We start from the raw sequence: 23,969 nt of genomic DNA on the forward strand, positions 1-23,969 counted from the left end.
TGCATTACAGAAATTGGGCTCCCCCAACGCCCACATTGTCTCAAATCCCAACCTCTACACTTGCTTTGCCTTCTGCTTTACGTCTCCCTTCCCCAGCTTACTCACTTCAATTTAGGTGCTCTTACTTCAGGAAGCCTTCCTGGCCTTGAAGTCTGAGCTGCTCCAGAGGTTCCAGCAGCTCCCCTCTCACCACAACAGTCCTACTGTACCATCTAAGTGTCTAGATCTGGCTCAGGAAGGTCTCGCCAGTTAGCGAATCCCCAGATCCTGGCTGAGGGCGAGACATTTCATTGGTCGCGTAACCAGAACACCGGCTGAGGCCTTGACTCATCCGGGCACTTCCGCAGCCTCACAGGCCTCAGCCCCCATCAAAACCCCTCGCCTACTTCGGTGGTGTGACGTTGCCCCCCACCCCGCCCCCTGCACCTAGCCAGCCGCACAGCTCCCGCGTCGCCCACCTCGCCCACCTCCTCTGCCGGGCTGCTCAGGCCGAGGGCCCACAGGCTCGCGGGGTGGGGGAAGGGGGCGGGGGGGGGCGGGCAGGAAATGCCTGCCGCCATCTTGCCCACCAGGAGTTCCGACATGGGGCTGGGACTCCTGAGCGCAGCGCTGTTGTTTCTGGGGGGCGCTCTCATATGCTCAGAACACTACCCACTCTCTGAAAGGAGTGGGCATGGCTCCTCGCGGGAACAGGCCGGAGGTCGGAGGTGGCCTGAAGCCATGAGTGGGAGGCCCAGGGCGCAGGAGCCCCAGGCCCCGGAAGAGGAAGGGTTGAACGCAAAAGGCAGTATCTGTTCGTTCTTCTCTTTGGACAGTCGTCCTTGCCTTTTCCCCACTTAAGTAGTATTTGAATTTGGGGCCCTCCTTTTCTGTTTTTCCAGCTGCCTTTAACTAAAAATTTACGGATCCAAGCAGCCCGATTTTAATGACTATAGTAGTAGTACTAATAGTAAAAATGCGATACACTTCTGCGTCTGTATATGCGCCTCAGAACGTTCTGGGCTTTGTCATTCCCATTTTACAGACTAATAATTCATTGGAATTCAAAGATGAAAGGGCTGTTAGGTGACTTTTTCATACTACAGTTAAGAAGAATTAACCCAACAAGTTAAATGGCAAGTATTAGAACTTGTAGCTCTTGGTTGACCAGTCCCAGGCTCTTTTAGTGGCCGTTTCACACGGGGTAAAAATACGATACCTGGCCAGAGAAACTTGCCTCATGGTTATACTTCTCAGGAGAAGAGTTTTAAAATGGATGAATTGTGCTGATTTAATGTCTTTCTATTTGTGAGTAAGCAATTAAGGCATGTTTGTCTTAGCTCTCTAAGATCTTTTTTCAAAATATGGGCATGGCTTAGGTATCCAGCTTGCTTTATGCGTTTTTTAAATAGGGATTTCAAATATTACATTAACGTGTTAAGATTATAAAGTAATACATATAATAATATGTTCAGTCCAAATAATGTATCATTTTTATTTTTAGATTGTGGAACAGCACCACTTGCAAGTATGTTCCAGGGGTCTCGGATTGTAGGGGGCACAGAAGCTCAAATTGGCGCATGGCCATGGCTAGTTAGCCTACAGATTCAATCTGGCAGATATCGTGCTCATGTATGTGCGGGAAGCTTAGTGAAAAATAGATGGGTCCTCACGGCTGCCCACTGCACTAATAAGGACACTAGGTATGTATTCAGAACAGAACTCTTATTTTATGCTCTTGGGGGATATTTTGAAGTGGCGGAGGACCACTTGACTTCAGCCATGTTCAGTTAAGCGATATGTTTCCAGGTAGCCATAATGCCTTACACTGAATAGTACACTGAATATTTGTTGAAATAAATCCTTTAAGTCAGAGGTCAACAAACGTTTTCTGTAAAGACAGTACATATTTTAGGCTTTGCAGGCCAGACTCAACTCTGTCACAGTAGAACCAAAGTGGTCATAGATGATACATCACTGAATGAGTGTGCTGTGATGCAATAAAACTATTTATGAACACTGAAATCTGAACAAAATCCTATTTTGTCATTTTGGGTTTTCCCCAACCATTTAAAAGTGTAAAAAACATTCTTTGTTTATGGGCTATATTAAAATAGGAGACTGTGGGTTGTAGTTTGTTGGACCTTGCTTTAAATAATAAATAGCATTTCTTTTAGCTTTAAAAATTACTGTATTGTAATCATGTATTTGTCTTTCTCACCATTAGATCATGGTGAGACAAGTCCATGAAGACAAGGACTACATGTTTTATTTTGTATTTCTGGTACTAATACAGGAGTTGGCCTGCTTTACAGGAGACATAATAAATATTTATTGAGTCTATGGATGATGTCAGTCTTGGAGAAATAGATTTACCATAGTTGTAATAGAACTTTATGACCCTCCTAACATTTAAAATGAAGCTCTAAGATAAATACTGTGGAAAACCGTGGTACCTGTCATACAGTCTCTCTTTAGTCTCTAATTTTTATGAGCTATCTGGGAGAAGAATGAAAAGTCTCTAAGAAAAACTAACAACAACTTCAAAATTCAACTGAGGGTAACTGGCCTGATGGGGTTCCTAAGGTTTTAATCTTTTAATCTGTTTACCACATTTAAAAAACATGCATTTCAGTTCCATAAGTTGGCCTCTTGAGGACTAGAGATCAGAAAAATGGGAAGCTATTGAGGTATAAACCCAAGGGTATAGAAAAAAATGTAGAAAACAGCTTCAGAGTTAGAAATCAATTCTGGTCTTTCAGGTGTGGGTGTCTTACAACTCTTTCCTAAAATGCTGTCTTTAAAAACTGCTTTTCAACAGCTTTCAAACCTTAAACCAAGGAAGGAAAAGCCTGCTTGGTATGATTTGAAGATTCTTGGAAAAGCTCTTCTCACCTATTAAGTCCTGATATTGGGCCTTTACTAGTCTGTTCCTTTTTTTTTTTTGCGGTACGCGGGCCTCTCACTGCTGTGGCTTCTCCCGTTGCGGAGCACAGGCTCCGGACACGCAGGATCAGCGGCCATGGCTCACGGGCCCAGCTGCTCCGCGGCATGTGGGATCTTCCCGGACCGGGGCACGAACCCACGTCCCCTGCATCGGCAGGCGGACTCTCAACCACTGCGCCACCAGGGAAGCCCTAGTCTGTTCCTTTGACACGTGGGGAGAACAATGCATTTGGAGAGGGGCGACCTGTATACTAGTCCTCCTCTGACACTTTGTGGTACGTGGCTTTAAGTAAGATTCCAGAACCTACTAGATGTACCACCTTGGTCAAATAATATAGCTTTGTTATATTGTCATAAAATCTTAGAGTTCAAAGAGGTATTATAAAGGTGTGGTTCAATTCTCTGTCCTGTATATGAATCCTTCTTAAAATATTGAAGTAAAGGGTTCTCTAGTCTGAAATAATTATTGCTTTAATTCATTGAGTCAGGCATATTTTCAGACACAATTTCCACTACTCTTCACAACCACTCTTTACTGTAGGGAGACCCTGACTGGAAAACAGTGAAATCAGGGATCAAATCCAGGTGTGTCATAATGAAAATCCACACACATAACCATAACTATATCATTTGGCTCTCTACTTGAAACACCTCTTGTGATGATGAACTGCTACCTTGGAAAGAATTTCATTTAAGTTTTGTGCAGCTTTATTTCTTAGAAAGCCTTTCCTTATGTTGAACTAAGTGTCTTGATTTTCATTCTGCCTTCTGAAGCCATATATATTAAACCTCATTACTCTTCCAAGCATTTGAAGATAATATTAATATTCCACTTAACAATTCTCAAGGCTAAATCTTATTGATATTTTTACCCCTTTACTCAACAAACATTTACTAAATGTATATTATATGCTAGGGACTGGGCTAGGTGCTGAGGAAGTCGACATTACTGAGGCATAGTCTGTATTTTTCAGGAGTACCTCCTGTCTCAGAAGACTCTGCCACTTCTATTCCTGTTCCCCCTCATTTCCTAAACCTTGCACCATCAGTTATCCCTTATTCCTTCTTATAACATGAAAGACCCGCTCTGAGATTAGGTACTGTTTAAGAATGTTACATATAACTCTGTATTTAAAAAAAGCCCTCCCAGTAGCCCTCTGAGATAGCTGTTATCTCCATTTCACACCTGAGGAGTCAGAGATCAGAGATATTTGGTAATTTTCCCAAGACCACATTGCTGTAAAGTGGCAACCTATTGATTTAAACCTAGTCTCAAGTCTATAGCTGTTTCATTACACCTCATTGTCTCTTTAGTATTTTTCAGTATTTTCCTCTTGCTTCTTTCCTACAGCCTTCAAACATGTTTAGGTCACCTCATCGTTATTTAGCAAACAAACAAACCCTACCTGTTTCTATTCTTCCTTTCACTACTAGACTCCTTGAAAGAAAGACTCCCTTTTGCTTCACCTGCATTGACTCATAAAATCCCAATTGCAGTCTGATTTTTGTAGCCAGAACACACTATTAAAGACCCACCTCTATGCCAAATCCAATGACCTCTACTCAATCCCCATCCTATTTCATCTGTATAACATTTGGCAAAGTTGACTGCTGTTCTACATCTTTTTTTTTTTTGGCCATGCCGCACGGCTTGTGGGATCTTAGTTCGCCAACCAGGAATTGAACCCGGGCCCTCAGCAGTGAAAGCTCGGATTCCTAGCCACTGGACTGCCAGGGAATTCCCTCTGATCTCTTTTCTTGATTTTTAAGACACCACTATTCTCTACCTTAAAAAAATTTTTTTCCTTATTCCTTGAGTCTTTGTCTTCTTTTAAGTGGCAGTATTTTCAAGAGTTCCACCTTCTATCCTCTTGCCTTATCATCTGTACTCTTCCCTAGAGATGTCTCATCTACTTCTGTTTTAGGAGTCACCATGTCCTGGCAACTCCCAAGTCTCTCCAGCTGAGTCATATTTCCAGCTCCCTACTATACGTATATACTGGAGTCACATTCCCAACAAGTCCAAACATGAACTTTTAAACTCTTTCCTCTAGAGAACAGTCTCAGCAGCCCTGAAGGCTTTCAGGTTGTTAATAAGTCCTCAGGCCCCTGCTAGCACAGGGAGCTTCATGGACCTGTCAGCAATTAAGGAACAAAAGTCATGAAGATTTACATAAACTTTGGTATGTTCTCCTGAAAGAAACATGCTCCTAACTCTAGAGCAGGAGGCTAAGCAGCAGAGATTGCCAATGCCAAGTCTGAAGCAGTTAGAAAAGGTAGTAGATTCCATGGATACATTAGATAAAGTTGTCCAGGAAAGGGAAGATGCCCTCAGAATTCTTCAGACTGGTCAAGAAAAAGCTAGACCTGGTTCTTGGAGAAGAGACATCTTTCGAAGAATCATCTGGCACAAGTTCAAGCAGTGGCCTATACCTTGGTACCTAAATAAAGGAAACAATAGAAAGCGATTCTTTGCAGTGCCCTAGGTGAAACGTTTTGTCAGATTGAGAATTGAGAAACAAGCCTGCATCAAAGCAAGGAAGACAAGTTTAGCAAGCAAGAAAGAAAATTTTCTTCAGGAAAAGTTTCCACATCTTTCTGAAGCCCAGAAATCAAGTCTTATCTAAGACATCTGAACTTTTAATTTACCATTTTGTTTTTCTTGGATTACAATCTATATACAAAAGTGAATACATACTAAGTGGTTTATAAATAACTTGTGTTTTTAGTCAAATGACTATCAACTGGGACTACCCTGGTGGCGTAGAGGTTAAGAATCCACCTGCCAATGCAGGGGACATGGGTTCGAGCCCTGGTCCAGGAAGATCCCACATGCCGCAGAGCAACTAAGCCCGTGTGCCACAACTACCAATCCTGTTCTCTAGAGCCTAAGAGCCACAACTACTGAGCCTGCCTAGAGCCCGTGCTCCATTGAGAAGCCATCGCAATGAGAAGCCCACACATCGCAACAAAGAGTAGCCCCTGCTCGCTGCAACTAGAGAAAGCCTGCGCACAGAACGAAGACCCAACACGGGCAAAAATAATTAATTTTTAAAAACTGACTATCAACTGTTCTAAGTGTTATTATGGCATGCTAAATCTGGAAGTGGTCAAAATCAGGTATAAAGTTTAAATTCCCATCTTATTAAAAAAAAAATCTTCCCTCTAATTCTATCCCTTCTCTATTTTCTCAGATAACAGCCTCACCAACAGTCCCATTACCTCGACAGTTAGCTGACTCTCTCTGTGCGGTATCTCTTAAATTTGCTTCTTTTTGTCCCCCAATACTCCCCACTGATGAGAAGTAGATTCAGAATACCAGTCTCCATATCCCTAGTTCATTACTTACACTATTACTATGGTAACTATCTGAATGAGCATGAAGTGGTATCTCATTGTGGTTCTGTTGTTTTAATTAATTAATTTATTTATTTTTGGCTGCGTTGGGTCTTCATTGCTGCGCGCAGGCTTTCTCTAGTTGCGGCGAGTGGGGGCTACTTTTCGTTGCGGTTCATGGGCTTCTCATTGCGGTGCTTCTCTCGCTGCGGAGCATGGGCTCTAGGCTCAGTAGTTGTGGCTCACAGGCTCTACAGCACAGGCTCAGTAGTTGTGGCGCATGGTCTTAGGTGCTCCACAGCATGTGGGATCTTCCTGGACCAGGGCTTGAACCCATGGTCCCCTGCATTGGCAGGTGGATTCTTAACCACTGCGCCACCAGGGAAGTCCCTCATTGTGGTTTTGAGTCACATTTCCCTAATGATTAGTGATGTTGAGCATCTTTCCATGTGATTTCTGGCCATTTGTATTTCTTCTGTTTTTTTAAGGTTTATTTTATTTTTGGCCACACCATGTGGCATGCAGGATCTTAGCTCCTGGATCAGGGATCGAACCCGTGCCCCCTGCAATGGAAGCACGGATTCTTAACTACTGGACCAACAGGGCAGTCCTATATTTCTTCTGTGGAGAAACGTCTATTCAAGTCCTTTGCCCATTTTTGAACTCGGCTGTCTGGATTTTTTGTGGATGTTGAGCTGTAGGAGTGCTTTATATATCCTAGATATTAATCCCTTGTCAAATATATGATATACAAATATTTTCTCCAATTCTGTGGGTTGTCTTTTCACTCTCTTGAAAGTGTCCTTTGATGCACAAGTTTTTAATTTTGATCAAGTCCAATTTATCTATTTTTTTCTTTTGTTGCCTGTGCTTTTGGTGTCATACCCAAGAATCACTGCCAAATCCAATATCATGAAGCTTTTCTGTGTTTTCTTCTAAGAGTTTTATAGCTTTATTCTTATATTTTGGTCTTTGATCTATTTTGAGTTAACTTTTGCATATGGTATAAGGGTCCAATTTCATTCTTTTGTATGTAGATATCCAATTCTCCCAGCACCATTTGTTGAAAAGCCTTTCCTTTCTCCATTGAATTATCTTGGCACTCTTGTTGAAAATCAATTGGCCACATATGCAAGGGTGTATTTCTGGGCTCTCTATTTTCCATTGGTATATATATCTGCCCTTATGCTAGTATCACACTGTTTCAGTTATTGTAGCTTTTCAGTAAGTTTTGAAATCAGGAAGTATGGTCCTCCAACTTTATTCTTCTTTTTCAAGATTATTTTGGCTATTTGGGGTCTTTTGATATTCCATATGAATCTTAGGATGGGTTTCTTATTTCTGCAAAAGCATCACTGGGATTTTTATAGGTATTTCATTGAATCTATAGATCATTCTGGGTAGTACTGTCATTTTAACAATATTAAGTCTTCCAATACATGAACAAGGGATGTCTTTCCATTTATTTGTCTTCTTTAATTTCTTTCAGCAATGTTTTGTACTTTTCAGTGTATACAACCTGTTTTTTAATCTCACGGTCTGAATATAAATTGAAATAGGTAAGTAATATAAGTTGATTTAGCCATTCTATGTCTTTTGATTGGAGAATTTAATCTGTTTACATTTAAAGTAATTATTGCTAGGTAAGGACTTACTATCACCATTTATTAATTGTTTTCTGGTTGTTTTCTAGATCCACTGTTCCCTGTTTCTTAGCCTGCTGTCTTTTTTGTGTTTTGATGTCTTTTGGTATCAGTATGCTTTGATTTCTTTATCAAGTCCTTTTGTGTAATTCCTACAGGTTTTTACCTTGAGGTTATCAAGAAGCTTACATAAACTATCTTAAAATTATAACACACTATTTTAAGCTGTTAGCAACTTAACTTCAATAGAATTCCTAAACTTTACACTTTTGCTTCTCCTCCACCTTACATTTTAGGTTATTGCTGTTATGATTTACATATTTTTTATAATGTGTAACTAATAGATTAGTGTTGTTATAGTTATTTTTACTATATTAATTCCTTTAACTTTTAAAGTTGTAAGTAAATTATGCACCACTATTACCAAATTACAGAATCTAAGTTTGGCTATATATTTACCATTACCAGTGAGTTTTGCACTACCTTTTAATGTCTTTATGATGTTAATTAGTGTCCTTTTACTTTCAGTCAAAGAACTTCCTTTAGCATTTCTTGTAAGGCTAGTCTAGTGGTAATGAACTCTCTCAGCTTTTGTCTGTTCAGAAAAGTCTTTGTCCAACAATATGCTGCCTACAAGGGACTCACTTTAGCTTTAAAGGCACACATAGACTGAGAGTGAAGGGATAGAAAAAGACATTCAAGCAAATGGTAACCCCAAAAAAGCAGGGGTAGTTGTACTTATATTAGACAAAATAGACTTTAAATGTAAATGGTAAAAAGAAACAAAAAAAGGTCACCACACAACGGTAAAGGGGTCAATCCATCAAGAAGATATAACAATTGTAAATATTTATGCATCCAACGTTGGAGCACCTAGATATATAAAGCAAAAACTAACAGAGTTAAAGGGAGAAATAAACAGCAATTTGATAATAGTTGGGGACTTTAATATCCCACTCTCAACAACGGACAGATCATCCAGATAGAGAATCAGTAAGGAAATAGCAGATTTAAATAACACTGTAGACCAAGGTGGACTTAAGAGACATACGCAGAACATTCCAACCAACAGCAGCAGAGTATTTCTCAAGTACACATAGAACATTTTCGAGGACAGACCATATGTTAGGCCACAAAACAAGTCTTAGCAACTTCAAGAAGATTGAAACCATACCAAGGATCTTCTCTGACCACAATGGCATGAAAGTAGAAATCAATAAAAGAGGAAAACTGGAAAATTCATGACTACATGGAAATTAAACAACACTCTCTCCTAAAAAAAAAGAACCAGTGGATCAAAGAAGAAATTAAAAAGTATCTTGAGACAAAAATGGAAACACAACTTATGCAGCAAAAGCAGTTTTAAGAGGGAAGTTCAGAGCAATAAATGCATACATTAAGAAGCAAGACAGGGCTTCCCTGGTGGCGCAGTGGTTGAGAGTCTGCCTGCCGATGCAGGGGACGCGGGTTCGTGCCCCGGTCTGGGAAGATCCCACATGCCACGGAGCGGCTGGGCCCGTGAGCCATGGCCGCTGAGCCTGCACATCCGGAGCCTGTGCTCCGCAACGGGAGAGGCCACAACAGCGAGAGGCCCGCGTACCGCAAAAAATAAAGAAAAAAAGAAGCAAGACGATCCCAAATAAACGACCTACCTCTACACCTTAAAGAACTAGAAAAAGATGACCCTAAAATTAGAAGGAAGGAAATAATAAAGATTAGAGCAGTAATAAATTAAATAGATAACAAAAAAACAATATAAAAGATTAACCAGGGACTTCCCTGGTGGCACAGTGGTTGAGAATCCACCTGCGAATGCAGGGGACATGGGCTCGATCCCTGGTCTGGGAAGATTCCACATGCCACAGAGCAACTAAGCCTGTGCGCCACAACTACAGAGCCCACACACCCTAGAGCCTGTGCACTGCAACTACTGAGCCCATACGCCACAACTACTGAAGCCTGTGTGCTCTAGGGCCTGCGTGCCGCAACTACTGAGCCCGCGTGCTGCAACTACTGAAGTCTGTGTGCCTACAACCTGTGCTCCACAGCAAGAGAAGCCACTGCAATGAGAAGCCTGTGCACTGCAACGAAGAGTAGCCCCCGCTCGCCACAACTAGAGAAAGCCCGCACGCAGCAACGAAGACCCAGTGCAGCCAAAAATAAATAAAATAATAATAAAAATAAAAGATTAACCGAAATAACAGTTGGTTCTTTGAAAAGATAGACAAAACTGACAAACCCTTAGCTAGCTTTACCAAGGAAAAGAAGAGGGAGGACCCAAATCAACAAACTTATAAATGAAAAAGGAGACATTACAACTTATACCACAGAAATACAAAGGGTCGTAAGAGTCTACTGTAAACAACCAGATGCCAACAAACTGGATAACCTAGAAGTAATGAAAAAAATCTTAGAAACATACAACCTACCAAGACTGAATCAGAAAGAAACAGAAAATCTAAATAGATCAATTACTAGTAAGGAGTTGAGTCAGTAATCAAAAATTTCCCAAAGAAGAAAACCCCAGGACCAGACGGCTCATTGGTGAATTTTATCAAATGTTTAAAGAAGAATTAACACCAGTCCTTCTCAAACTCTTCCAAAAAATTGAAGAGGAAGGAACCTCCCAAAACTCATTTTACAAGGTCCAGCATTACAAATACCAAAGACAGATAAGGACATTACTAGAAAAGAAAACTACAGAACAATATCCTTGATGAATATATATGCAGCATTCTCAACAAAACACTAGCAAACCAAATTCAGCAGCACATTAAAAGGATGCATTGTTCACCATGATCAAGTGGGATTTCTCCCTGGGAGGCAAGGATAGTTCAACATGTGCAAATCAATCAATGTGATACATTACATTAATAGAATGAAAGAAAAGAATCATATGATCATCTCAATAGCCACAGAAAAAGCATTTGACAAAATTCAACATCCATTCATGATAAAATACTTAGGAAATTAGGCATAGAAGGAACATATCTCAACATAAGAAAGACCATACATGACAAGCCCACAGCTAACATCATACTCAATGCTGAAAGGTTGCAAGCTTTTCCTCTAAGATCAGGAACAAGACAAGGCTGCCCACTCTCGCACTCCCATTCAACATAGTACTGGAAGTCCTAGCTAGAGCAATAAGGTAAGTAAAAGAGGGACTTCTCTGGTGGTCCAGTGGGTAAGACTCCACACTCCCAATGCAGGGGGCCTGGGTTTGATCCCTGGTCAGGGGACTAGATCCCACAGGCATGCCGCAACTAAGAGCCCACATTTCACAACTAAAGATCCCGCATGCCACAACTAAGACCTGGCACAGCCTAAATAAATAAATAAATAAATATTTTTTAAAAAAATAAGGCAAGTAGGGCTTCCCTGGTGGCGCAGTGGTTGAGAGTCCGCCTGCTGATGCAGGGGACACGGGTTCATGCCCTGGTCCAGGAAGATCCCACACGCCGCAGAGCAGCTGGGCCCATGAGCCATGGCCGCTGAGCCTGCGCGTCTGGAGCCTGTGCTCCGCAACAGGAGAGTCCACAACAGTGAGAGGCCCGCGTACCACAAAAAAATAATAATAATAAGGCAAGTAAAAGAAATAAAAGGTATGAGAACTGGAAAAGAAGTAAAATTGTTTCTATTTGCAAGTGACATGATTTTATATATAGAAAATCCCAAGACACAACCAAAAAACCATTAGAACTAATCCAAGAATTCAGTTGCAGGGTACAAAATTAGCACGCAAAAATCAATAGCATTTCTATACACTAACAATGAATTCTCTGAAAAAGAAATAAAAGAATTGATTACATTTACAACAGCATCAGAAACAATAAAATACTTAGGAATAAAGAAGACACTAGCAAATGGAAAGGTATGTTCACGGATTGGAAGAATTAATATTATTCAACTGTCAGTACTACCAAAAGCCATCTATAGGTTCAGTGCAATCCCTATCAAGATTCCAATGGCACTTTTTGCAGAAATAGACAAAACACCCTTAAAAATTATGTGAAATCAAAAAAGACCCTGAATAGCCAAAGAAATCCTGAATCCAAAGAACAAAAAAAACAGAGGCATCGCACTTCCTGATTTCAAGATATACTATAAAGCTATAGTAATTAGAACAGTATGGTGCTGGCATAAAAACAAATAGACCATGGAACAGAACTGATAGCCCAGAAAAAAAACCCCAAGCACATACAGTCAACTAATAATTGACAAGAGAGCCAAGCATACTCAGTGGAGAAAAGAATGTCTCTTCAATAAATGGTGCTGGGAAAATTGGATATTCACATGGAAAAGAATGAAACTTGACCCCATTAACAAAAATTAACTCAAAATGGATTAACGACTTAAATGTAGGACCTGAAACCATGAAATTCCTAGAAGAAAACACAGGAAAAAGACCTCCTTGACATAGGTCTTGGTAATGATTTTTTGGAAATCACACCTAAAGCACAAGCAACAAAATAAAAAATAAACAAGTGGGACTACATCAAACTAAAAAAACCACACAGAAAAAGAAAATATGAACAAAGTGAAAAGATAACCTATGGGAAAAATATTTGCACATCATCTATTTGATAAGGCATTAATATCCAAAATATATAAAGAACTCATACAACTCAATAGCAAAAAAATAAATAATCCAATTTTAAAAATGGGTAAAGGATCTGAATCGACATTTTTCCAAAGAAGATATATGAATGGCCAACAGGTAAGTGAAAAGATGCTCAACTCACTAGTCATTAGGGAAATGCAAATTAAAACTGCAATGATGGGCTTCCCTGGTGGCGCAGTGGTTGAGAGTCCGCCTGCCGAGGCAGGGGACGCGGGTTCGTGCCCTGGTCCGGGAAGATCCCACATGCCGCAGAGCGGCTGGGCCCGTGAGCCATGGCCACTGAGCCTGCGCGTCCGGAGCCTGTGCTCCGCAACGGGAGAGGCCACAACAGTGAGAGGCCCGTGTACCGCAAAAAAAAAACAAAAAAAAAAACAAAACTGCAATGAAATATCACCTCACAATGGCCATCATCAAGGGGAGGATGTGGAGGAAAGGGAACACTTGTGCACCACTGATGGGAGTGTGTAAATTGGTATATCCACTATGGAAAACAGTATGGAGGTTCCTCAAAAACTTAAAAATAGTACTATCACAAGATCCAGCAATTCTACTTCTGGGAATATATCCAAAAGAAATGAAAACACTAACTTGAAAAAATATCTGCACCGCATTTCATAGCAGCATTATTTACAACAGCTAAGACACAGAAATAATCTAAGTGTCCACTGATAGATGAATGGATAAAGAAGACGTGGGTGTGTGTGTGTGTGTGTGTGTGTGTAATTCAGCCATAAATAATGAGGAAATCCTGCCATCTGTGACATTGAGGATGGACCGTGAAGGCATCATGCTAAGTGAAATAAGTCAGACAAAAAAAGACAAATAAATACTGCAGGATCTCAGTTATAAGTAGAAACAAATAAAAATAAACAAACAAAAATTCCCCACCAAATTTAGAGAAAGAGATGGGATTTGTGGTTGGTTACCAGAGGCAGGATGTGGGGGGAGGGGATATTGGAGGAAGGTGGTCAAATGGTACAAACTTCCCTTATAAGAGAAATAAGGACTAGGAATGTAATGTACAACATGATGACTATAGTTAACACTGCTGTATGATATAGGAAAATTGTTAAGAGAGTAGATCCTAAGAGTTTACATCACCAGCTTTCCTTTTTATTGTATCTATATGAGATAATGGATGTTAACTAAACCTATTGTGGTAATCGCTTTACAATATATGTAAATCAAACCAACATGCAGTACACGTTAAACTTAGTGATGTATGTCAATTATTTCTCAATAAAACGGGAAAAAATTTTAATTCAAGAAAGATAAATTGTATACATTTGGAAAAGAAACTTTTTTTTTTTTTTTTTTTTTTGCGGTACGTGGGCCTCTCACTGTTGTGGCCTCTCCCGTTGTGGAGCACAGGCTCCGGACGCACAGGCTCAGCAGCCATGGTTCACGGGCCCAGCCGCTCTGCGGCACGTGGGATCCTCCTGGACTGGGGCACGAACCCGCGTCCCCTGCATCGGCAGGCGGACTCCCAACCACTGCGCCACCAGGGAAGCCCAAACATCATTTTTTTAAAGCAGCTTAAAGCATTTAAGCTACAATTTCTTTTTAAACACAATAGAACTAGGACTGTATAAACATTTTTACAAACTTTTTAGAGGTTACCTAGTCCAATTTTAAGATAGTTAATTATCTTCTATTTCCTTGGAATAAATTCTAGGAAGTAGAATTGCAGTGTCAAAATCAATGCAACTTTTATAGGCTATTGGTACATGCTGCCAGAGTGCCTATCTATTTATATATTCCTCAGTGAATAAGAGTAACTTTGTTCCTCTGACTCTTGTCTGCACTGAGCATAATCATTAAATACACACACTCTGCCAATTTGAAGGGTGAAAGGAATTTCGGCATTTGTAAATTTCACATGCAATAAGTATTAACCACTTGGGGTTTTAATTGTTGATTTTTGACCTACAGAAGACTTTTTTGGTTTGGTTTGATTTCTGCTTGCTTTTTGCTTTTAAAGACGTCAAGATCCATTAGTTGCTTCTTTTATATTTAGTGTCATGCTTTATAAAGTCCTTTCTCACTGAGATATAGTCCAGTGGAATGTTCCAACTTGCTCAAATAGAATTACAAAAAGGCAAATTTGGGCTTCCCTGGTGGCATCCTTTCCATAACAATGTTATGTATTCATCTATATTTTCTTTCTGGTTTAATTTTTAAACTTCTCATCCTAATTTAATATCCAAATGTTTCATTCTAAAATTTCAAAAATTTGTAAAAGTAAATAGTTTAATGAATTCCCATATGCATAATATGCAGCTTCAGTTTATCAACTCATGGCTGATCTTGTTTCATCTTTATTCTTGCCAACTCCCCCTCTAATTATTTTGAAAGAAATCTCAGACATACCACTTTACGTATCTCTAAAAGATAGGAAGTCTTTATTTAAAAGATTCGTGCATTTAAATATTTAATCCATTTGGAGTTTATTTTAGTGTTTAATAATTTTTCAGGGATTTAATTTTATTTCACTTTTCAAACTAGTTTGTTAGTTAGCTAGTTGTCCCAATACCATTTATTGAATAATTCATCCATTTGTCCATTGGTAAGAATTGCTACCATATATTAAATTCTCATGTACTTGAATCCGTTTGGGACTTTCTGTCCCATTGATCTTTTTCTCTTTTCCTACATCACAATATTTAGGTTTTTACTTGCTATGACTTTGTCACATGAAAGTAGGATTAATTTTTTTGTTATTAATCTAACATGAGAAAAACAAAAACTAGTGGGAGATTAAGAATATTTACTTAGTTAAATACCTGTTTAGGATAAGAACATTTACTTTCTTTCAGAGATCCTGTAATGTGGAGAGTTGTGATTGGAACTAATAATATAGGTGGGCGTCAGCCACACTCCAAGATGATGAAAGTTAAAGCAATCATTATCCATCCAGACTTCGATGTGGAATCTTATGAAAATGATATTGCGCTTTTTCATTTAAAAAAAGCAGTGAGATATAATGATTATATTCAGCCTATCTGTCTACCTTTTGGTGTTTTCCAAAGACTGAACCGAAACACGAAGTGTTTTATAAGTGGATGGGGAAGAACAACAGAAAAAGGTAATTATGATCTGAATTTTGTTGATACAGATTTTCCTGATGATTGGCAGAGGGTGAATATGTATGTCTTTATCTCTTTATATCATGAGTTTGAACAACAGGTCTTTATAAACCAGTGAAAAGGAAATGTCTTTTTAAATTTTCTGTGTTTTTTTTCTTGCTTGTGGGAGAGAGAAAATTATCTTCCAAAGCAGAAATAGAGACTTCTTTTGTTATACATGCCAAGATACTTAAACCTTTAGACATTCTCAGAGAGAATGATGGTTCCAAGTATTTCTGTAGTTTCTGAGACTCTTAGGTGATGAAGCAAGCTCTGTAGCAGATTTGCTTATCTTAAATAATAAGCTTCTGGCTATAAGGAATCAAATTTAGTATACTTTTTATTTAGTGCACTGTTTAGTATCAAACAGGTTGATTGCCATGTATTTTCTTTAGTGCACAAAGAGGCACAAATCGTTGACTGACTGAACTAATGGGAGGAATGAAAAATGTAGAAAACAGTCTCTGCCTTTGGTAATAACAACAGCTACCATTTGGGAGCATTTACCATGTTTTAGGCCCTGTTCTAAATATATTACTTTATTTTATCTTATCCTCCCAATATTCCTATTAGGGAGTTAATGTTGTTATTCCCATTTAACAGACCAGGAATTGTGAAACTTAGAGGTTGAGAAGCTGGGACTCAAGTTTAAGTTTTTTCTTTATTCTAAAGCCTGAATATTTAAGTAGTACATTAAATACAATCTGCTCCTGAGGGAATTGAAGTCTGTTTAGCAATATATGAGATCAAGTGCTGAGACTCTTTTTTTTCTATTCTCTACCAAACCTAGCCATTTAAATATTTGTGGATTATTTAGATAGGATAGAAATAAATGTATGAAAAGTCTGTGAATTATTATTTTTCTTTTTTTCTCTGTGAATATTTTCTAAGGAAGATAAGGAAAGTGACATGGTGCAGGAAAAAGAGCATGGGCTTTAGAATCACAGACCTAAGTCTGAATCTCAGCCTGGCCATGTACTAGCTGAATTACCACGGGCAGGTTATTGAATCTTTTACAACAGTTAGAACAATGATGATAGGAGCAACTACTATTTATTCAGGGCTAGGTACTAAATAAAATACTAAGCATTTTAATGTATTTCTCATTTAATGCCCCAACAACACTATAAGAAATATTATAATATGGGTGAATAAACTGAGTTTTAAAGAGATTAAATAAATTGCCCAAAGTTACACAGCTAACTGAGGAGTCAAAAATTCAAGCCTAGGTCGGCCTGCCTCAAAACTCATGTGTTTCCATTATATTATATCATGTCTCACAATGTCATACATTTTCATGATCTGTAAGATGAGAGCAATAATACCTTATCAGAGAGTTGTTTTGAGGATTATATTGGCTCTCCAGCAACATGGCAGATTACATGCACACACCAACCTTCCCACTGAAAATTATTAAAGAGAGAAAATGCATAGGTCAAGGACTGAGTGTGAAGACAGGAACTTAGATAACTGGAGCACAAAAGCTGCCTTTCATCTTAAGGGTATTTGTCAAATTGGTAACATTCAATATTGATTTCTGTGGTTTCATAGGCCTTCAGAGGCTTGAAGAACAAAGCCTGCTTGAGTGTGTGTGGGGAGACACTCATAAAGCTGGAGCTTCAGGGCTGTACTCTAAAATTGAGTCAGACTCAAGACCTAGCTGCATAGTTCATATATACATAGTTCATTTCAAATATGATATAGGTAGATTGAAAGTAAAAGGATGGGGACTTCCCTGGTGGCACAGTGGTTAAGACTCTGTGCTACCAATGCAGGGGGCCTGGGTTCAATCCCTGGTCAGGGAACTGACCCCACATGCATGCCACAACTAAGAGTTCGCATGCCAGAACTAAGGAGCTGGCGCGCCGCAACTAAGGAGCACACCTGCTGCAACTAAGACCTGGCACAACCAAATAAATAAATAAATATTAAAAAAAAAAAAGTAAGTAAAAGGATGGCAAAAGACATACCATGGTAACATTAATCAAAAGAAAAGCTGGAATGGGGGGGAAAAAGGAAAAGAAAGCAGAACTGGCTACATTAATATCAGATAAAGTAGACTTAAGAGCAAAGAAAATTACCAGGGACAGTGAAGAACATAACATAATTATAAGGGTAAATCCACCAAGGAGACACAGCAATTCTAAGTGTGTAACCATGGAACAGCAGAGATACAGTTTCTTAAAAACATATGTGAACATACATACACTTACGATATAACCCAGCAATCACACTCCTAGGCATTTATCCCAGAGAAATGAAAACATAAGTCCACACAAAAACCTGTTCATAGATGTTCATAAAAGCTTTACTTGTAATATCCCCAAACTAGAAAAACCTAAACGTCCTTCAATAAGTGAATGATTAAATACACTGCAGTATATCCTTAATATGAAACATTACTAAGCAGTTAATAGGAATTTACTATTGATATACACAACAACTTAGATGGGTCACAAGTGCATTATGCTTAGTGAAAAGAAGCAATTTTCAAAAGGTCGCATACTGTGTGATTCCATTTATACAACATTCACAAAAGGACAAAATTATAAAGATGGAGAAGAGATTACTGATCGCTGTGGGGTAAGAAGGTTAGATAGCATGGAGATCTTTGTGACGATGGAATAGTTCTGTATCTTGATTGTGGTGGTGATTACATGAATCTACATATGCCATAAAATGGTGTAGAACGACACACACACACACACACACACACACACACACACATTGTTCCAGTGTCAATTTCTTGGTTTTGATATTGTACTTCAATAATACAGATAGAACCATTATAGGAAACTGGGTAAAGATTACACTGACCCTCACTGTACTTGCTTTGCAACTTCCTGTTAACTATAATTATTAGTAAATAAAGTTTTTTTAAAAAATGAATCATATATAACAAAAGCATCCTCAACCCCCACCCCACCCCCAGGATTGCTAGGAAAACTGCTTAATGGAAGGCAAAAAATGAAGAAATTTTCCCAGAAAATATGTAACTACAAATACCACTCATATGCCCCAAATCACTCTGAGTAGACTAGAAAGCCTCAAGGTTAGAATTAGTTTAAGTAGTTCCTAGACTGTTAATGTTCTCTAGGTGCCTGAGAGAATCAAATGCCAATAATTTGTGTAGAAACCCAATGTCACCTGAAACCTCAAAGAACTTCACCAAAGTTTCAAAGAAAATGGATTATAATTTTTTAAATTGCTAAACACCAAAGGAAACAAGGCACAACAGACATCAGAATAAGACCTACAAAGATTTCAGATACCAGAATCATCAGATAATATATTTTAATGTTTAATGGGACTTCCCTCGTGGTCCAGTGGCTAAGGCTCTGTGCTCCCAATACAGGGGGCCAAGGTTTGACCCCTGGCCAGGGAACTAGATCCCACATGCCGCAACTAAGAGTTCTCATGCTGCAACTAAAGTTCCAGAATGCCACAACTAAAGATCCTGCATGCAGCAGCAAAGATCCCACATGCTGCAACTAAGACCTGGTGTAGCCAAATAAATACATAAATATTTTTTTAAATGTTTAATATATTGATATTACAAGAATAAAAGATGTGCTTAAAAAATGAAAAGAGATGTGAAAAAGAACCACGTAACTGTGACAATTAAAAAATACAATAATTGAAATAAATTCAATGGCTAAAGTAGTACCAAGTCAGAAGGAACTTAGGATTCCCAGATTAAAATCAGCTAAATATCAGTTCACAGTCAAAGATCACTAAACACATAAGGAAACAAATCATAATTATGAAATCAACAGAAATTAAATAACTGATAAAGCCCCCCCAAAGATCTCAGATATTAATATTTTAGGTATAGAATATAAAATTAGTATATGTGAATTGTTTAAAGAAATAAAAGAGTAGAATTAAAAATGAGCGATAGATGATCTAGAGTGATCAGGCAGATTTAAAAGAGAACCAAATAGAATCTTTATAAATGAAAAACGTAATTGCCTAAGTTTAAAACTCACTGGATGAAATAAACATCCTATTAGACTCATCTGAAGAGAGAATCTGTGAATCAGAGATGTATCTGAAGAAGTGCCTAGACTGTGGCACAGAGAAAATAAAGAGAAAGAGCTTTTGGCTCTTGGCTCGGAGGAGGCCAAGGTGCAACTTTCTTCAGTCATCCTGAATCTGGTTTCATCCGACACCAGAGGCCTCCACCATGCCGCCTAAGTTCGACCCCAGCGAGATCAAAGCCGTATACCTGAGGTGCACCAGTGGGGAGATTGGTGCCACATCTGCCCTGGCCCCCAAGATCGGCCCCCTGGGTCTCTCTCCAAAAAAGGTTGGTGATGACATCCAAGGCATCCAAGTTGCTCCACGGCAACTGGTGATTGGAAGGGTCTGAGGATTACAATGAAACTGACCATTCAAAATAGACAGGCCCAGATTGAGGTGATACCTTCTGCCTCTTCCCTGATCATCAAAGCCCTTGAGGAACCGCCAAGAGACAGAAAGAAGCAGAAAAACATTAAGCATAGTGGAAACATCACTTTTGATTAGATTGTCAACAATGCCTGACAGATAAGGCATTGATCTTTAGCTAGAGAACTCTCTGGAACCATTCAAGAGATCCTGGGAACTGCCCAGTCTGTGGGCTGCAATGTTGATGGCCACCACCCTTACGACATCACAGATGACATCAACAGTGGTGTGATGGAATGTCCAGCTAGTTAAGAACTGCAAAGAAAAATAATTTAATAAAGGGTTATTTGATAACCAAAAATAAAAAGAGAGAGAGAGAGAAAGTCAAGTAAAAGAAAGTCAAATATACACCTAATGAGAGCACTAGAGAGAACAAATGAAGAGAATAGAGGAGAGGCAATATTCAATGGATTTGGGTTGAAATTTTTCTATCACTGATGAAAGACAACATGAATCTAGATACTACAGTAAGCACAACATGAGCCAAAACAAAATGTAATCCCTTTTCATACAGTGTAATGAAACTGTAGAAGAGAAAAAACAAAGAGAAGAGCTGAATACAGCCAGAGATAAAAGAGAAATCCTTATACAATAACTAGAGATTGGCTTTCAGAAAACTTCTCAATAGCAATAATGACAGTCAAACTACAATAAGATATCATGATCAAATTACTGAGAGGACAGAACTATGAACCTACAATTGTGTATCCAATAAAATTATCATTCAAAAATAAGAGTGAACAAAACTATTTACTACCAATAATTTTTCACAGAGGAAATAAGAAATACATCAGAGAGAAAGAAAACGATGCCAATGCTGCCAAAAGGGAGGTATGAAATGAAAGAAGCGAGCAAAATGATTCCGGGCTTTCACTGCCGTGGCCTGGGTTCAATTCCTGGTCAGGGAACTGAGATCCCACAAGCCGCATGGTGCAGCCAAATTAATTAATTAATTAATTAAAATAAAAATTAAAAAAGAGAAGTGAGCAAAGAAATAGCTAAAATCATAGGTAATTGTAAGTAAACATTGTCTGTATACAACATTGTTTCTCAACTGAGGGCACTTTTGCCCCCAGGGAACATTTGGTAATGTCTGTAGAAAATTCTGGTTTTACCGTTGGGCAGGGGATAAGCATGCTACTGGTTCTTAGTGGGTAGAAGCCAGAGATGCTGCTCATCATCCTTCAATACCCAGGAGAGTACTCGTACCTTCCAGAACAAAGCGTTATCTGGCCTAAACTGTCAATAGTGCCAAAACGGAGAAACCGTGGAATAAAATAAAAACAATGCATATTCTGTGGAATTTTAAAAAAGATATTTAAATAATTGGAAAAAAGCATGTACTTCAGAATGGGTAACCAGAGTTAAAGTGGTCTCAGGTCCTTGTATTATTCAGGAAAAGTGTTAAAATACTGATTAACATTAGATTTTAAGCATGAATGGTCAAATTTCAATAACAGAAATAGAGGATACAGCTTGTAGACCAGTAGAAAGAAACAAAAGGAATAAGAACATAAAGGCAAATAAAATCTCAATAAAAATAATCAAGAAAGGAGAAATAAGAAGCATAAGAAAAATAAAACTATATAAGGCATTAGAAACAAGCCCAAATACATCCATAATCATAATAAATGTTAATGGACCACATCACTAGTTAAAATAAAGATAATCAGATTAGGAAGCAGGAAATTCAGCTTACTTTAGCAAGCCATACTTAAAATGTAACAATATGGAAGGATTGAAGTAAAACAATAGGAAAGAAATATACCAAGCAAATTCTAATTAAAAGAAAGCTGGTATTGCTATACAAACAGCAGACAAAATAGACTTTAAGATAAAAGAATTATTAGGGGTGAAGAAGGTCATTATATGTTTAGAAATGATTCAACTCACCAGGAAGATAGCACAGTTCTAGACTTGTGAGGCTAATAACTAGGACCCAGATAACAGTAAAGAGAAATAGATAGAACTGTATGGCAAACATTATAACTTCCCTATGATAGGAGGGAATTTTAACACAACTCTCTTTTTTATTATTGGCATATTAAGCAGATGAAAAATTAGTAAAGATTTATAATGCTTGAAGTAGGAGGCTTGATTTAATAGCCAAATCAGAAAATTCTGCATCCCAAAATCAGAGAATTTCATCTTTTCAAGTACAGGTGGAAACTTTATAAAAATTGACCACTTACTAGGCCATATAGCAAATCTCAAAATTCAAAGAATAGGTAATGTACAGACTATATACTCTGATTACAATTATTTTAGCAATAAGAGAGATGGGAATTTTGGCTATGATGGAATAAGGAGTTGGAAAATCCTCTTCCCCCAATGTAAGTATAAAATGGACAAAAATTGTCAAAAGCAACCATTTCAGAGCCCTGGAAATCAACCAAAATGCACAATAAATTGAAGAGTATTTGTTTATTATAAGCAGCTAGAAATTTGGGTAAAAAGAGGAATTTGTAGTTTTCTTGCTTGTGGCTGCTCCTAACTCCCCTCTCAGATCAATCAGTGCAACAGTTTTACCAGGATCATGAGGAAAAAGGATCTTGGTACCAGAGGAGATGGACTTGATTTAGAGCAGTAGTTGATAATCCAGTCTAGCAGCACTGTCAATAAAAGTAGTAGACTCAAAAAACTAAATAAAATTTTTAAAAATAAATTTAGGGCTTCCCTGGTGGCGCAGTGGTTGAGAGTCCGCCTGCCGACGCAGGGGACATGGGTTCGTGCCCCAGTCCGGGAAGATCCCACATGCTGCGGAGTGGCTGGGCCCGTGAGCCATGGCCGCTGAGCCTACGCGTCCGGAGCCTGTGCTCCGCAAAGGGAGAAGCCACAGCAGTAAGAGGCCCAGGTATCGAAAAAATAAATAAATAAATTTTTAAAAAAGTATTAGACTCAGCAAGAGATGAATGGGGGAAACCCACAGCTCTGCTGTTCTGGGATTGAGGTCCTAGATGCAGCCAGGAGTAGAACAGTCAGAAATCTGACAGGAAGAACCTGAAAATGAGACAGCTATAGAATGGCTAGATAAGCTCTCCAAACATCCTTGGCTTACTGGGAAACATACACGTATACATGTGTGGGAAAAAATCTGAGACAGCTTACCATAAAGTGAAAACCAAGGTAGATTTGAAATCTGACTGAACTTTGAATGCACTCCCCAACCCACACACAGATCCATCAGCAGAGGATGAAAGTTTAAATCATTAACTGACCAGTAAACTATGCAGACACATGGGAAAGCTCTATGAAGCCAGGTTAAAAGGTAAAAATCAGAATTAAAAGGGACTTCCCTGGCAGTCCAGTGGTTAAGACTCTGTGCTTCCAATGCAGGGGACATGGGTTTGATCCCTGGTCGGGGAACTAAGATCCCACATGCTGCAAGGCATGGCCAAAAGAAGTTAAAAAAAAAAAAATCAGAATTAAAAAACTGAGCAGAGACATCAACAATCACGCAATGTGGGGGAGACAGATTACACACTTTAGGTCCAGGCAAGTTATTTTAAAAATTACAACAATATTGTTGAAAAGGGAATCAAAACCCAGAGTTGTTGCAATACATTAATCTAAAATGTCCAGTTTAACAAAAATATTGTAAGACATCATAAAAAACAAACAAACAAACAAAACCCCACTGACATATACTCAGGGGAAAATAGTAGTCAATAGAAACTGACTCTGAATAGGTTTAGATGTTGCATACAGCAGACGAAGATTTCAGAGAAGCTCTTTAAATATGTTCAACAAGTTAAAAGAAATTATTGTTCAAGGAATTATTGTTCAAGGAATTAAAGAAAAATGTGATGACAATGACTTACCAAATGGGGAATGTCTGTGGAGAAATAGACAATTTTAAAAAGAACC

General features: G+C 38.7%; 1 protein-coding gene and 2 pseudogenes across 1 annotated transcript in view; all 3 read left to right on the top strand.

Moving 5' to 3' along the window:
* The first annotated feature begins 489 nt into the window (after positions 1–489).
* The window catches only part of TMPRSS12 (transmembrane serine protease 12), a 37,610-nt gene continuing 14,130 nt past the window's right edge, over positions 490–23,969 (top strand). The window contains exons 1-3 of the mRNA XM_049694131.1: positions 490–784; positions 1,484–1,682; positions 15,345–15,613. Coding sequence (XP_049550088.1) covers positions 547–784; positions 1,484–1,682; positions 15,345–15,613 — 706 coding nt within the window. The 5' untranslated portion in view covers positions 490–546. The remainder of the gene's footprint in view (positions 785–1,483; positions 1,683–15,344; positions 15,614–23,969) is intronic.
* On the top strand, positions 5,053–5,641 carry LOC101280751 (39S ribosomal protein L47, mitochondrial-like; annotated as a pseudogene).
* Positions 19,783–20,368, top strand: LOC101280493 (60S ribosomal protein L12-like; annotated as a pseudogene).

This window comes from Orcinus orca, chromosome 11 (assembly GCF_937001465.1).
Source record: "Orcinus orca chromosome 11, mOrcOrc1.1, whole genome shotgun sequence".
Lineage (NCBI taxonomy): Eukaryota > Metazoa > Chordata > Mammalia > Artiodactyla > Delphinidae > Orcinus > Orcinus orca.